The sequence below is a fragment of the Channa argus genome, chromosome 12 (genome assembly GCF_033026475.1).
Source record: "Channa argus isolate prfri chromosome 12, Channa argus male v1.0, whole genome shotgun sequence".
Taxonomy (NCBI): domain Eukaryota; kingdom Metazoa; phylum Chordata; class Actinopteri; order Anabantiformes; family Channidae; genus Channa; species Channa argus.
The window spans coordinates 8,648,283-8,663,537 of NC_090208.1; the positions used below are offsets into that span (position 1 = coordinate 8,648,283).

The window sequence follows — 15,255 nt, forward strand, 5'->3', positions numbered from 1 at the left end:
ACGAATGAGTGAATGAGAAGCAGTGTAAAGTGCTTTGGGTGCCAGTAAATAGAAAAGTCCCATATATATTCCAACTGGAAGTCCAGTTGACGTGATTCAATCCTCGGATAACCAACCGGGATGAATGGAAATCTTCACCTAAATGCTACGTATCACCCCAAACACTGCTTACTGGTTTTGGTTTTAACCCCATTTCCACACAAAAATGACAATACACAAAGAGCCAAAAGCCAGTGCTCTGAGGATGAGACTAGTAGCATTGGGTGACTCCGTGATGAAATAATCTGAAATGATAAAACAAAAATGTTTATGTTATAAAATAATAAAAATCATACTGAATAAATAAAGAAAAACATTTAGGATTTAATTAGAAATTTTACATATATATATGTGTGTCTCTCTGCTCTGGTTGATGTTGTTCTGTTGGACTCTACAGGTGAATCTGTTTCCATGTCTCTTGTCCACAGTGACTCTGCTGCTGACAGTATAGAGGTCATCAGGACCTCTGACTGTCTCTGTAGGTCCAGCAGAGAGGACGTTTCCCTCACCGTCCAACCACAACACCTCAGGATCTGGATACCAGCCTTCAGATTTACACTGTAGCAGCAGCTCCTCACTGTTTTTAGGAGCAACATCTATGACCGGGTCAGAGACTGAACCTGGTGGTGGAGAGAGGAGGAATCAAAGTCACTCTACTGCCCCGACATTAGCATTAGAGCACACAGCACAGGTAACAGGTTTACAACACAACACAACAGAACACATCGCAGTCCCTACTTTTACCCTCTGTAGTCCCACCGTACTTTACCTCTGCAGAAGATGAAGAGAAGTGTGAGTCCACATTTAATGAGCATGTCGTTCTTCTGACGAGGCATCCTGCAGTTCTCAAAGCTACAAGATCAAAAATATCATCTTCTTCTTTTTTTCTTGTCATGACACAACATTGGTTACACCCTAAGCAAACTTCCTTTTGACACATGACTTAATGGCTTGATACTGCACCAACCACTTTTTCACATCTACTTCCAATTTCAGTCTAAAGAATTTAATGTGCATGAAACCCCCTGACTTTTAACTTTTATTTCATTTTAATTTATTTTTTTCAGAAGATGCACTTAGGTTTTCAGATTATGATTTATGATTAAAAGCAGAAAAGATTCGTTTAGACATCAAAATAGTTAGATTTGCTGAGGTTTGCAGTGAACAGCTTTCATTCCCACTGTCAAGTCTGCAAAACATCAAATCAAATGCAAAACATGATCTGAAACCTGTTAAACAACGTTAACACAGCCTACAAGTACTCATTGATTCAGCTGAAGTTATACTTTCACTTTAAAATTCTTTCACTCATCTGGGTGTTGGCTCTGTGTCAGAGAACTCTACTTACGGTTATGCTTCTTCAAAGTTCTGAAACATGAGCAGTGCAGAAGAAAAACACATGATTTGAAAACGTAGAATAACTCACAGAGGTGACGAGTGCATGATCAGTAAGTCACATCAAGGTGACGATCTTCAACCCAAAGCTTTACCTCAGCCAACTGCTGAGACAAAAGGAGGTAGGAAGTTCACAAGCAAGTTACAATCTTCGTGGTTATCAGCCAGTAACAACACAGACTGTAAACACATGCGTGCATGTATTAAATTACAAAAACATTTTCTAGAAACTTTAATTTATGCCACTAATGGAAAATACATACAGATATTTGAATAAATGTGTTAATAGCAGAAATGTAGTAGTCATTGCAAAAACAGCTCTACTGGGTTTAAAGTAAAAGTCCTACTTTCAAAGTAGTATTTAGTTAAAATAACTGAATCTTTTTAAACAGAAACACTCGTGGTTCACAGTGGACCCTGTTGGTGTTAGATTGGTTCATATTGGTGATTATTTTTCATGCATTAACACACAATTTCTTTTTTCAAAGGTACTTTATAGTTAGTCTAATTTGTGCTAAAAGATAATGCTTTTAAGGTATATATTTTATCATAGGACTGCATATAAAATCATGACATGCAAGTATTCACAGCTGTAAAATAAAACTTGTGGATTGAGAAACAATTTCCTCTGAAATGTGGAAATGAAGTAGAAGTTTAAAGTAGTTTTAAGTAGAAATACTCAAAGTACAAGTACCTCAGATTTGTCTTCAGTGCAGTATAATGTAAATGTATGTGTTTTTGTGCTATTGGTAATACCTTAAGGGCAGGAGTGGTTAGCCTTGCTGCTAGAAGGTCCCCGGTTCAAATCCCTGTCAGAAAGGTGATAATTCTACTATGTGTTTGTTATTGAGGCCAGACTGGGCAGTGGAGTTGTACTGGAGTGCATTATAAAAAGAGGTGGCTCTAATGTTTTGGCCACTCTACTTAAAACGAATGAGGGGGGCAAAACATTAAAACCCCCTCTCACCTCTCAGACTTAATTTGGAAACTGGTTCACCAGTTTTCACTGTATAGTGACCGAAAATGCTGCTTCCTTACTTGTTTTGTCTCTGCAGAACAAAGAAAATTGGAATTGGACTTACTTTCACTTTTACGAGCCCCTTTGTGTTTCTATTTCAGGTGGACTTTGTAAAATTGTAAATTGTAAACAAGGTGCCATCGCTTCAGCAATGATCTGTGCCTCATTGGGCCTTTCTCTCGGTGGCTTGTCTCAGCCGTGTTATGTGGGAGAAACCTACATGGAAACCAGCTTCACTGTTTACATGACAGTAAATAAAGCTGGGTCTATGTCAATGCACTGAGGGAGGAAGTATTAAGCTGTAAAGTCCAAAGAAAGTGACATGATAAGAAGTAAGTGTCTTCTCTTTGTTTTGTTAGCTTAACTTCCTGTCACACACTTTTAGTTCCTCAGCCTCACTTCCTCACCATGTTTTGTGTTTGCTTGCTTCCTGTCTCTCAGTGTTTGTTGTAGCCTTGGTTTAGTTGTTCATCTATCCCTGTCTGTTTGACCCCTGCACGTGTCTCCTCTTTAGTTTACTGTTAGCTTTGGAAGCCTCAGTTAATTATGACTAAGTGTTGATTATTTATTTTCACATCTGTTTTAACTATTTCCTTTCCTGTTCACAGTTTTCTTTGTTCCCCTGTTGTTAGTAGGTGGGTTTTTCCTGTACTTGTCTTGGAATGAATTTCTGTTTGTTGCCTTTTTGCTAATAAAACCTTTCTTATTATTATGCCTCCTCTCCACAGCACGTCTTTGTGTCCTTAACAATACACTAATCATTACAGTAACACAAAGAGAAAATACACTATTATAAGTGAAACATTCTACATTTAAAAGTATCACCATGTAAATGTACTTTTAAGCAAAGTAAAATTGAAATATAATATATTATAAAAGTAAAATTACTCCAAAGTAAAACGTACTTTATTAAACTTATTAACATGATGTGACTATAGAATAAATCCTATTTGTTTCTCTTGGAAGAAGCTGCCAAACACTCAGCAGCAATTATTATAATATATTCTATTTCACTGTTGAAGACAAAAGACTGAGGTCTGAAAAAAAAGCTTAGTGCAGGTTGATACAAACATTAAAATGAGTTCTATAAATAACACACTGAAAAGTTCATATTCTACATGTATTTATTATGAGTAAACAATAGCTTATGATTCATGTGATCTCCCTTTTAAGTAATTTCTCCTTTTCAACACAAAAGTACATCCGAACATGACAGCTCCAGCAATAATGCTGCTGCTGATGGTGAGACAAGCTGAACTGAGAGAGTCCATGATGAAATAATCTGAAATGATGAAACAAAACGTGTATGTTTAAAACTGAAACAATGAGGAATAAAATAACAATCATATTGTATGAATAAATACACAATTTATGATTTAATTAGAAATTGTACATATACAAAGATGTGATACCCTGTCAAACTTCCGTGTCTAATCTAGAGGAGTGTGTGTGTCTAGTGTTTTTCCCAAAATTGTGAGGCTTAGACTGTGATTATATTTATGCAGTGCTGAGCTGAAGTTTTGTGTCAAGTTTCACTCACTTTGTTATTTAGGCAGATGTTAAATCAAGCGTGCAAACACAATACGATAAAAGTTTGCTGAATGTACTATTTAATTCAATTCAACTTTATTTATATAGCACCAATTCACAACCAAGTAATCTCAAGGCACTTTACATGATTGTGCGAGTGTGTGTGTGTGGGATTGTGAATACGAATGAGTTAATGAGAAGCAGTGTAAAGTGCTTTGGGTGCCAGTAAATAGAAAAGTCCCATATATATTCCAACTGGAAGTCCAGTTGACGTGATTCAATCCTCGGATAACCAACTTGGATGAATGGAAACCTTCACCTAAATGCTACGTATCACCCCAAACACGACTCACTAGTTTTGGTTTTAACCCCATTTCCACACAAAAATTACAATACACACAGAGCCAAAAGCCAGTGCTCTGAAAATGAGACTAGTAGCATTGGGTGAATCCGTGGTGGAATAATCTGAAATGATAAAACAAAAATGTTTATGTTATAAAATAATAAAAATCATATTGAATAAATAAATACATTTAGGATTTAATTAGAAATTTTACATATATATATATTTGTCTCTCTGGTCTGGTTGATGATGTTCTGTTGGACTCTACAGGTGAATCTGTGTCCGTGTCTCTTGTCCACAGTGACTCTGCTGCTGACAGTATAGAGGTCATCAGGACCTCTGACTGTCTCTGTAGGTCCAGCAGAGAGGACGTTTCCCTCACCGTCCAACCACAACACCTCAGGCTCTGGATACCAGCCTTCAGATTTACACTGTAACAGCAGCTCCTCACTGTTTTTAGGAGCAACATCTATGACCGGGTCAGAGACTGAACCTGGTGGTGGAGAGAGGAGGAATCAAAGTCACTCTACTGCCCCGACATTAGCATTACACAAGACACAGTGTGTCTGTCACTTATCCACTTACCTACAATCAGCCGAACAAAAGATTCTTGACCAACTGTAGGAAGGCGACATCTGTACAATCCCTCGTCAGAAAGTGTAACTTTGGAGAGTTTCAGTGAAACCTCTCCGTGTTTCAGTTTTTCGACGAACAGTGATGTTCGTCCCGTGTACGAAGTCTGTTTGAAAGTCGGGTTCTCTTCGTTGTTTTTCCACACATAGACAAACCCTGGGCTCAGGTCAGGCCTCGCCCACTCCACCACCAGGTCAGTAGCATCCACGGGAGTTTCCAGGTGGCACGGTAGGACAACTGTCTCACCGAGTACTGCTACTTTTATTTGAGATGGACAAGCCTGGGACTGATCTGTGAAGAAACACAATATAAAATGTTTACATGCAGCTGAAAAGGACTTGGAATCTCTTGTCAAAGTCTGATTTCGTGTTAGGAGTTGATGACATTGTATAAAAGTTTGGATGTTTCATACACAAGAGGATCTAACTGAGCAGGACGCTTTTCACTGTCCCATTGTCTCCTACAAATGGAGAAATAAGTGTGGACTTCACATCAGTTCCACTCAAACACTCCTGCTGAATTATGTCTCCTGTCTGTGCTGCACAAATCGCAAGGATCAGACCGACTACAGCCCCCATCACCGTATAAAGATCCTCACAACACAACAGTTTAAGACACAACACAACAGAACACATCGCAGTCCCTACTTTTACCCTCTGTAGTCCCACCGTACTTTACCTCTGCAGAAGATGAAGAGAAGTGTGAGTCCACATTTAATGAGCATGTCGTTCTTCTGACGAGGCATCCTGCAGTTCTCAAAGCTACAAGATCAAAAATATCATCTTATCTCTTGTCATGTCATAACAGTGGTTACACCCTAAGCAAATTTCCTTTTGACACAGGACTTAATGGCTTGATACTTCAGCAGCTACTTTTTTACATCTACTTCAAATTTCAGTCTAAAAATATCATTTGCATGAAACCCCCTGGCTTATAACCACTTTTATTTCATTTTAAGTTCTTTTTTCAGGAGATGCACTTAGGCTTTCAGTCATCATGCTAAGTCATGAAAATAGTTAGATTTGCTGAGGTCTGAGCAGGGAACAGCTCTCATTCACACTATCAAGTCTGCAAAACATCAAATCAAATGGAAAACATGAGCTGAAACCTGTAAACAAGGTTAACAGAACCTTCAAGTACTCATTGATTCAGCTGAAGTTATACTTTCACTTGAAAGTTCCTTCACCCACTTATCTGGGTGTTGGCTCTGTATCAGAGAACTTTACTTACGGTTATGCTTCTTCAAAGTTCTGAAACATGAGCAGTACAGAAGAACAACACATGATTTGAAAAATTAGAATAACTCACAGAGGTGAAGAGTGCATGATCAGTAAGTCACATCAAGGTGACGATCTTCAACCCAAAGCTTTACCTGAGTCAGTATGAAACACAGGACCTTTACGTGTCCCTTTGTCTTTCTATTTCAGGTGGACTTTGTTTTGAAAACAAGGTGTCATCGCTTCAGCAATGATCAGTGCTTCATTGAGCCTTTCTCTCGGTGGCTTGGTTTTGCACATGACCTGTTAAAGGCAGCAGTTTGGAAGGTTGGTAACAGGTAAGCGTGGCAGAGAAAGTAGTGTTATGTGGGAGAAACCTACATGGACACCAGCTTCACTGTTTACAGATGAACTATTAAGATGTAAAGTCAAAAGAAAGTGACATGATAAGTGGTAAGTGTCTTTTCTTTGTTTTGTTAGCTTTACTTACTGTCACATACTGTTATTTATTTTTAATTCTTTTAGCACCTCAGTCTCAGAGGATTTAGAATTTAATTAGAAATTTTACATATATATGTTTGTCTCTCTGGTCTGGTGGATGTTGTTCTGTTGGACTCTACAGGTGAATCTGTGTCTGTGTCTTTTGTCCACAGTGGCTCTGCTGCTGACAGTATAGAGGTCATCAGGACCTCTGACTGTCTCTGTAGGTCCAGCAGAGAGGACGTTTCCCTCACCGTCCAACCACAACACCTCAGGCTCTGGATACCAGACTTTAGACTCACACTGTAACAGCAGCTCCTCATTGTTTTCTGAAATAACGTCTCTGACCAGAGACTGAACCTGGTGGTGGGACGGAGAAGAAAGTGACAGAGACTCAGATAAGATCACTCAGATAAGATCTTGCCGCATCTCCCTGCATATTTAGTTATGATCATTTGATTCAGTTTGGTCCATTAAAATTGTTAAGTGTATATACACTTAGCTACACTCAGTCAAACAAATGATTCTAAGTGTAGGAATGAGACAACCCCTCATCAGACAGTGTCACTTTGGAGAGTTTCAGTGAAATGTCTTGTGAAATGAATGTGCTTCAGTTTGTTGATGAACAGCGTGATCGTCCCATGAAAGACGGCTGCTTCAAAGCTTCTTTTTCTTTGTTTGTCTTCCACACATGTATAAATCCTGGGGTCAGATCAGGTCTTGCGCACTCCAACAACATATCAGAAGCATCTCTGGCAGTGTCCAGGGGATGGGGTAGAACGGTATCGTTAACAAGGACCACTACTACCTAAGATGAAGCAGCTTGGGGATGTTACTGGCCACAGGGCAGAGTGGAAATAAGAAAATCATGACCAGATAGAGAGACAGCAAGAAGAGTCCCCTGAGTAGCCAGGGCTGTTTAGGTTCTTGTGATGTCTTTTTAGCCGGGTGGAGCCCAGAGGAAGTTCCCGATTTCCATTGGCCACTCCAAAATCTGATTGGCACATTGCCCATTGCCACAGTGGGAAGATTGGATGTAACTGCTGCAGGACTTTCAGAAGAACTGAGGGAATTTGAAGCTGAGACAAACTATTACTAAACCACTATGTGTGTGTGTGCATCTGTATGTGTGTGTATGTATATGTACACTATAGACATTTGTAGTAGACAAGGCAACAGGGCAGATAATCCATAGAAGAATGGATATTAACTTTTCCCAGAAAGTGTAATATTTTTTATTATTTGTTTATGACAATTTGGAGTAAATGATGTAGATATGTAGAAAAGTTATGTATTTAAAAAGCTCTATAAACACCCTATTTGCCTATTTTTATATAGTTTATAAGGCTACTTCTAAGACGGTTTTTAAATTTGAGTTTTAAACATTTTATGTCATTTTCCAAACATGTCAGTCGATTTTAAATGTGTGCCCCAGTCTGGCCAAAAGAATAAACACTTTAAAGATCTGCCCCTGCTTTTTAGGACGTCTTAGCAACTTTACCTGAAACAATACTGGTCCCTGACTTCAGTTGGTCCTTGTTTCCTCAGCTTCATTTCCTTTTCCCGGCTTTTATTTCGTACTTCCTACCTTCAGTCTTTTTGCTCACTGTGCCCCTGTCATTTAAACTTGGCTTTCTCCACAGGTTCGTGCCAGTCCATCATCTTATGTTCCTGGACAGTCCCTCCTGCTTGGACTCTTGATTTCTCTGTTCAGCCGGACTCCTGTTTTTTGTTCCTGTCTGTCACTCGGTACTTTATTATCTAGTATGTCCGCACCCCAATTTCCTTCTCTACAGATATTTGTTTTGCACACCCACTTTGGTTCATTGTAATTCGGCCCAACATTCCGCTGTATGCATGTATCCTGTTTCCCTGCTTCCCTCGCACAGTTGCGATTAAGTTTCTTATTTCGTCTCACTCCAGTATTAAGGTTAAGGTACTGATTGCCTGTTTTTCCTGTTCTCCCTATGGAGCAATTTTCTGTTGTTTTAACCCCGTTTTTTTATACTGTCATTTGGTGGTAAAAATATATAATTTTGTGCTTTCGGCTTATCTTTCGGGTAAGGGTCGCCACTGCGGATCATTGTCCGCGTGTTTCTCCTTGTTTTTACGCCGGATACCGTTACTTCCAGGTTCAGGGTCTTGCACAGAGACACTTTGACATATAGCCGGGGACACGACTGCCTTCACAAATGAGCTACAGCCGGACCCTGTTTTCACCCCCTGTTACTCTCAATAAATCCCCTTTAAGAATAAACCTCTTCTCGCCGTCTCCTCACTTGGATCCTTCATACACAAACCGTGACATTAACATTAGATGTCCATAACAGATCTACACAAGGTTCCAAATACAAGTATTTGCAATGGTACTTGAGAAAATCCTGTAAATGAAGAGCTCTCACATTTGAATTTGGTCATCTCTGAAAGAATGGGTATAATTCTTATTGTGCTTATTGTTATTCGCTGGTGGTCTTCAGTGCATTTTCCTGGCAGGTGACAGGTTCAATCACGACTCGGGCTGACTAAAACCCCCTCCGCTAGAAAAGCTTTTGACTGTAAAAAAAAATGCAGTAGTCCTCAAAATAAAATTTTTAACTGTTACCTCTGCAGAATTTAAAGAGTGCGATGATAAAGGTGCAATGATAAGAACAATGAAGGCCGAACCGGTCATTCTTCCTAACTTGTGGTCTACTGCTGTCCTCACAGACACATTGACGTGTGGACTGGACTACGAACACTTTCCTAAAACTTAATCAAATTTTAATAATTTATTCCTGTAACAACGCAGACATCCTATAACAGGAATGCAAGGAAGGAACAGGAAGAGCAGAAGAGGATTCCAGGATGGACAGATATGCAGTGTATACAGTGGCCTGTAGCAGGACAAAGGTGTAACATTATCATTTAGGAGCAGTGCCTCTGAACCTTTAACTTGGATTGAAAGTGCCGACACACAAAGCAAAGCATTGCATTGCATTGCATCAATTTAGAGTGAGTGCACCGAAAAAAAGCCAGAGAAATGCATAGCCCAGTAAAGAGGTAGGATGAAAATGATTAAATAAAAGTGCTTACTGTAATGTCTGATCGAGAACCGGACACAGATCACCAGACAGTGTGTCCAACTCCTAAAGTTAGTTGTGTAAACAGGAAGCAATAAAAGATTTGCAGGGTTGTAAAAAAAACAATTTAACGATCAACGAAACCCTTCGACTGAGTCTTATTCCACCCAGTGCATGATTTAGAAAAAAGTGGATATGCATGGAGCTGAGAGGGGAAGAGGAGTTTACAATTCACAAGAAGAGAGGGACACAATACAAGGTGCCTCTGGGGCAAAGAATAATGTCAAGCTTCCTTCCTCATTAAAGTGGATTTTTTTTTCAGTTGTCCAAACGGAGAAGAAATCAGGTTAGTGGATTAGGGAAACCTGAATTCCCCTGCTAGAATTCTCCTGCAGAATGCAAAATTTTCTGCCACATTTTTTTCAGCAAATGTCCATAACATGCTGTACGCTGCATTACGTCAGGCATGTACTGGATTCCCTCAATAATGTGTCACCTCCAGCCTAACTGGACCTCAGAGTATCTAGCCAGATGTACCTGTACACGGTTCCACCTGCTACGTTGTGCCTTTCCGTGCATGCTGTTCCATTTAGTAGTATGACACATGGAGTCAGAAATGCAAGTTGAAAATCAGAATTTGTGTTTTCTCATAAGACGATTGAAATTACACACACACACAAACACACACACACACACACACATATATCAGGACATTTTTGTGTCATTCTCTTTTATATGAAACATCAGTCTGAAAATCCTATTTAAAAGGCTGCACACATTAAACTGTGGCAGTACATCTTGTATCTCTATACATATATAAAGTACAACATTGCCTCTAAAACGTAGTGAAGTAGAACGTTTTATAAAGGAAAGTAAAGCACCTCAAATGTACATTTAACTTTTTTGTAGCTGATGGTGAAATGCTTTGTGACATCTTAACCCAGTCTTTGTCACCCACAAGAGGGAGACAAAGACACATATAATGAACTTAACATGTCGTATACGCCAATCAGCTACAAATTTATACTGGAGGTCTTAATGATGTGATGGAGGACAAGGTTCAGTTCTTCTGTTTGTCCACCACTATGACGTCCTGTTAGTTGGCCTGCATGTGAAAGTCCCACAGCACCTTAGCTCAGTCATTCTCCACCAACTTCTGAGGTGGAATTTCATCCCGAGGAGGACTGGCATGAAATTCCCTTTTTCACTAACGCAGCTAGTGTTTCTTCCTCAAAGAAATCATAGAATGGTCACGATACAGGTACGATGAAGAAACCTGTACAGACTGTACAGCATCAGGAGCATTAAGAAAAATAGCAGATAATTGTTAGTGTTTTGTTAGAACACAGGCGGAGGCTTCGTGGTCACTTAGGATGTGAGGAGGACAGAGAGGGGGAAAAAGAGGAATCAGAAACATAAAGTGCAAACACATGATTGCCAATAGCAATTTGGAAATAAAAAAATACAACTAATATTACACTTTCGAAATTAAAGCTTTCCACAACACAGCACTCACAGAATTGTTTATAACAAAGATACGGGACCCAACTTTTGATGAATGACAACCCGATTGGGTGGAATCCATTGATCACCTGTTTAACGGTTAAATTCCACGTTGAGCTACACCATCAACATCTGCTGATCTTGTGGCAGAAGCACAACCAAGTAAGACTGAAGCTGGATTCGCATCAGTGTGATGTGGATCTGTAAACATGTTGTTCACTCACTGACTGGAGAAATGTTTTTAACCTTCGTTTTTATCCTTATTTCCACACGTTTGATTTGCCTTCGGTTGGCCATCCTCTGAGGTAGGACTACAGTTTAGTTGCTTTTTGAGTTCCTGTATTTCATTTTCAAGACGCTCATTTTCTCTTTGCAGGACTGAGACCTGCTGCTCAAGTTCCGCGACTTTGCTCTGCAGAGGCTGCATTTCTGACCCATCAGTCTTATCTGAGAAAGAAAAGTGTCAGATACCTCAAGTGCTCCTGGTGCATCTAAGATACAAACACAAAGTAAATAAAAAGAAATTACCACTTTTGGGCCTCCTCTTTATGCATTGAAATTTCCGAGCTGGTGGTTTTCCAGAGGACAGGGTGGAGAAAGAAATGTGGACGAATGTGTTACTCACACTGTGAGACCATTCGTGGTGATATTTGTCAAAGTATGTAAAAGGAAAATGACTTGCATGACTTACCAAATGCATACATTGAAATGCAAATAATAACCACTCCAAATATTGTAAGTATTAAAATAAGCGCATTCTCTGAATTTTTAAGTGACCTGATTTCATTATAGACATCTGGAAAAAATAGAAAAAAAAATGATCAGAACATTGGTTTATCAAAGAAGTATTTAAGCAATATTGAAAATCCCCGTCCATCTTTGCAACAGATAGCTAACGAGATCAATTCAAGTGTCATGTCTTTGTTTTGAGTCTGTGTGGAGTCAGGGCATGGTTCTCGTAGCTTAGCAGAATGAGTAGAATCGGTAGGAAGCTGGAAGCTGTGCTCTGTCCAATATAACAAATATGGCTGCACCTCCAAAGAGCTTATTTCCAGTTATTTAACTCGAACGTTAAATTGAATTTCATTTTTATAGAATTAAAATGTCAAATTTGCCTCAAAAGGTTAGTCTCTACAACCTCTGTCACCAGACCCGTGAACCAGATAAGGAAAACCTCCTCCCATTCCCCTGTTTAAGGACGCTTTTGGTGGATGATGATAACTAGAGTAATAAATGCATGCTACATATTACATCATGCTGTTTGTACTCTATGTAAAGACAAAGTTGTGTATTTGTGCTCTGATGGTTGCATTTTAGACTTGCCGGAAAGAACATATTCCGTTTTTCTGGATTGGCTGATGTTCTGTTGACGAACTGTACATGAGTAAATGTTGTTGGCTGCTATGTTCACTGGGATTGAACTGTTGACAGAGTAGTACTCATCGTGTTCTGTATAAACAGGCTCATGAGGGATGATCCCTCCCTCCGAGTCCGTCCACTCAATCTCAGGCTTTGGAAACCAGTTCTTCGCCTCACACTGCAGAGCCACATTGGTGCCTTTAGTGCTCACAACAGAGATTGATGGCTCAGAAACAGCACCTACGACTGAGGAACAATATACAAAGTCCAAATTTAAATGTGCATAAAGTCACAATGTGTTAAGCTACTGGAGCAAGTTTCTAACATTCTGCAGGCTTACCGAGGAGGACTGGGATGAAAATGTTCATAGTTGGAGAAGGTCTTATGAATTTGCACGTGTAGTTGCCTTGGTCAGAGAGTTGAATGCGGGTCAGTTTTAGTGACATGTTGCCTTTTTTTAGCTCAGGTAGGAACAAAAACGCCCTTTGTTGGAAGGTTGGGTTTTGGTGGTCATACAACTCCTGCCCTTTACGGAAAACATAGACAAAACTGGGGTTCAGGTCGGACCTGGTCCACTCCACTGTGTCTGCAGCAACACTCTCGGTAGGAAGCAGGCTACACGGCAGGACGACGTCCTCCCCAACTAATCCGACGACTGGTTCCGTTGTTCCAACTAACCGAGGTTCACCTGGGAAGAAAGTGTGAAGGCAGTTTACAGCATCTGCAACAGCAACTCCTCAAGGTATAAGTTTGATTTCAAAGAGCATCCCAGTGATTTAAGTTGCACTGAAATAAAGTCAAAACAAATTCAAACAAACAAAAAACAAACTCTAACTAATGAAAGTCTAAAGCCACATTAGCGAGTGTGCTACTTTAAACAAGCCTGCCAAGACGTTTTCACCCCACAGAAACACATAATTACGCCTTAAAGCGTCAAATTGGGCTGCTTCTTACATCCGTTGGCGTATCGTATTGATGCTACAGGTAACCCTTTGGTGTCAAACCAAAACATCATGTTGTGATCATCATTAAAGCGCACATTGTCTCCAATTAGAGTCGAAGCCCTAAGTGTTGTTGTACCATCCATCAACCCGTCCACCTCTCTATTAAACCTTTGTTCTGTCTTAAGTTTAAGCTCCAAATAGTGAAGTGTCAGGGTTTCCACTGAAACTGAAAGCTCTGAGTGTCAATCACTGATGCAAACGTGTGCCTTATGCGTCAAACTTTAGAATAGTAGTATCGGGTCACCAACCAGTGTCAGCAAAATATTGAGACAGTTAGACAAAGACATTACCTGATAACAGTGGTAGATCAAATGTAAAAGTCTTTTAAAAAAAAGACTTAATCAAAAAAATCCTCAATCAACAGTTGTTGAGAAAAAGAGATTCACTCAAAACAGAGACTGATTTTAGCGATTTTACATTTTAATCTTCAACCCCAAAAGTAATAAATCTGTTTTAACCCCAGTGTCATTCCTGCAGTTACAGGATGTCGTGGTTTTATGGAGTGGAATTGCTAAACCAGCCCAGTTTGACTTGATGGTGAGTACAACCACCACAACATCTTAGTACAGTAAAAATAACAATATTTTGTGAATATTTCTCTGTTTCTCTTACATTCATACTATAGAAATGCAATGAACCACTTGAATTAATCTTTTAACAATAGTAGATCTTTATCATTAGTGGACTGATAAAGCCATCTAGTCCAGAAGATAAACTCTAAACTTACCTTTAGTTGCCAAAATGAAATTCATGAACAAGTAGAGTTCAGTCAGATTCAGCTTCATCCTGTGTCTGTGAGGGAAGTGTGAGAGTGAGCGGCGAGTTTCTCCTTCACCTCTGTGACAAACTCTTTACACATCAGCACATGCCATCATGTGCATCATGGGGTTTCTTACTATTCATGACTAATTGTTAGGCCTGTTTGTCAACAGACTCAAGGTGTGTGAGTGTGGTATGTGAACTCTGTTCCTTGTTGGACTGGCGCAACATTGCTGTTTCTTTACGTGATCAGCCAAATTTCATTCTCACAAAGCCACAGCTGAAATCTAAACCTCATGTTTTGTGCCTAAAGAAAAAGACACAGTGGAAGCTGAATGGATTTCCTTGATTTTGATCTCTGCGTTTCAAATGTCACCTAAAATATACCTTAACTCATGTTTCTGCACAAATTTCATGTGTTTTTTAATGTAAACACTCAGCCTCACAGATTGAATCTCGTAGTTAAACAAAAAAAGTGCACAATCAAGTTCTGAGAGGAATCAAAATTGCACAACCATGACTCAAACACAGTCAGCGTGGTGTAATGTAAAAAGCAGAAGTGCAGGCATGTAAATAGCCCAGCGAGGGAGTTTCGAGCTATTCTGGGATGTGCTGTAGTAAGCTGTCAACCGGTTAAGTAGCTTCATGAAAACTGCAATACACACCCAACATAACAGACACATGAGGAACTTCGACAGGTACAGACAGCAACTGTGAAAGTATGGTGGATTTTTTCAAAACTTAACACAGGAAACCATAGTGTGCACACACACATACAGACACACGCACAGTGTGCAAAATGCCGCACACCTCTTGAAAATCTTCACACTTGAACCAAAGCTATTTTGAAACTTGTCCAGTTGGCATCAAATCTCTGCACAGAAAAATGAAAGGAACGTCTTTGCTAACTGCTGTG

At 39.6% G+C, this 15,255-nt stretch overlaps 2 protein-coding genes across 4 annotated transcripts; both read right to left on the reverse strand.

Moving 5' to 3' along the window:
* Positions 1-3,567: 3,567 nt before the first annotated feature.
* Positions 3,568-9,951, reverse strand: LOC137137758 (butyrophilin subfamily 2 member A2-like). 3 transcript variants are annotated; one of them, XM_067524399.1, is made up of 5 exons: positions 8,157-9,654; positions 5,637-5,719; positions 4,911-5,249; positions 4,540-4,818; positions 3,568-4,447 (listed from the first exon to the last, which is right to left on the reverse strand). In XM_067524399.1, exons 1-5 carry the CDS (start codon positions 8,207-8,209, stop codon positions 4,347-4,349), a joined length of 855 nt encoding a protein of 284 aa, XP_067380500.1. In that variant the 5' UTR covers positions 8,210-9,654; the 3' UTR covers positions 3,568-4,346. The 3 variants fall into 3 exon arrangements, with proteins under 3 accessions (XP_067380500.1, XP_067380501.1, XP_067380502.1); XM_067524400.1 differs by having other exon boundaries at positions 6,267-9,652; XM_067524401.1 differs by lacking the exon at positions 8,157-9,654 and adding an exon at positions 9,728-9,951 and having other exon boundaries at positions 3,569-4,447.
* Positions 9,952-10,404: 453 nt separating this feature from the next.
* On the reverse strand, positions 10,405-14,442 carry LOC137137757 (butyrophilin subfamily 2 member A2-like). The gene is made up of 6 exons (XM_067524398.1): positions 14,308-14,442; positions 12,917-13,264; positions 12,541-12,822; positions 11,909-12,013; positions 11,746-11,784; positions 10,405-11,664 (listed from the first exon to the last, which is right to left on the reverse strand). Exons 1-6 carry the CDS (start codon positions 14,363-14,365, stop codon positions 11,459-11,461), a joined length of 1,038 nt encoding a protein of 345 aa, XP_067380499.1. The 5' UTR covers positions 14,366-14,442; the 3' UTR covers positions 10,405-11,458.
* Between the last annotated feature and the right edge of the window lie 813 nt (positions 14,443-15,255).

Excerpts from the sequence above, each read along its gene's own strand:
- LOC137137758 (XM_067524399.1), bottom strand. The coding sequence starts at position 8,209 with ATGAAGCTGAGGAAACAAGGACCAACTGAAGTCAGGGACCAGTATTGT. Across the intron at positions 5,720-8,156 it reads AGGGACCAGTATTGTTTCAG|CTTTGAGAACTGCAGGATGC; the intron begins GTAAAGTTGCTA and ends TTGATCTTGTAG. Across the intron at positions 4,819-4,910 it reads TTTTGTTCGGCTGATTGTAG|GTTCAGTCTCTGACCCGGTC; the intron begins GTAAGTGGATAA and ends CTCCACCACCAG.
- LOC137137757 (XM_067524398.1), bottom strand. The coding sequence starts at position 14,365 with ATGAAGCTGAATCTGACTGAACTCTACTTGTTCATGAATTTCATTTTG. Across the intron at positions 12,823-12,916 it reads TTTCATCCCAGTCCTCCTCG|TCGTAGGTGCTGTTTCTGAG; the intron begins GTAAGCCTGCAG and ends ATTGTTCCTCAG. Across the intron at positions 12,014-12,540 it reads AACGGAATATGTTCTTTCCG|ATGTCTATAATGAAATCAGG; the intron begins GCAAGTCTAAAA and ends TATTTTTTCCAG.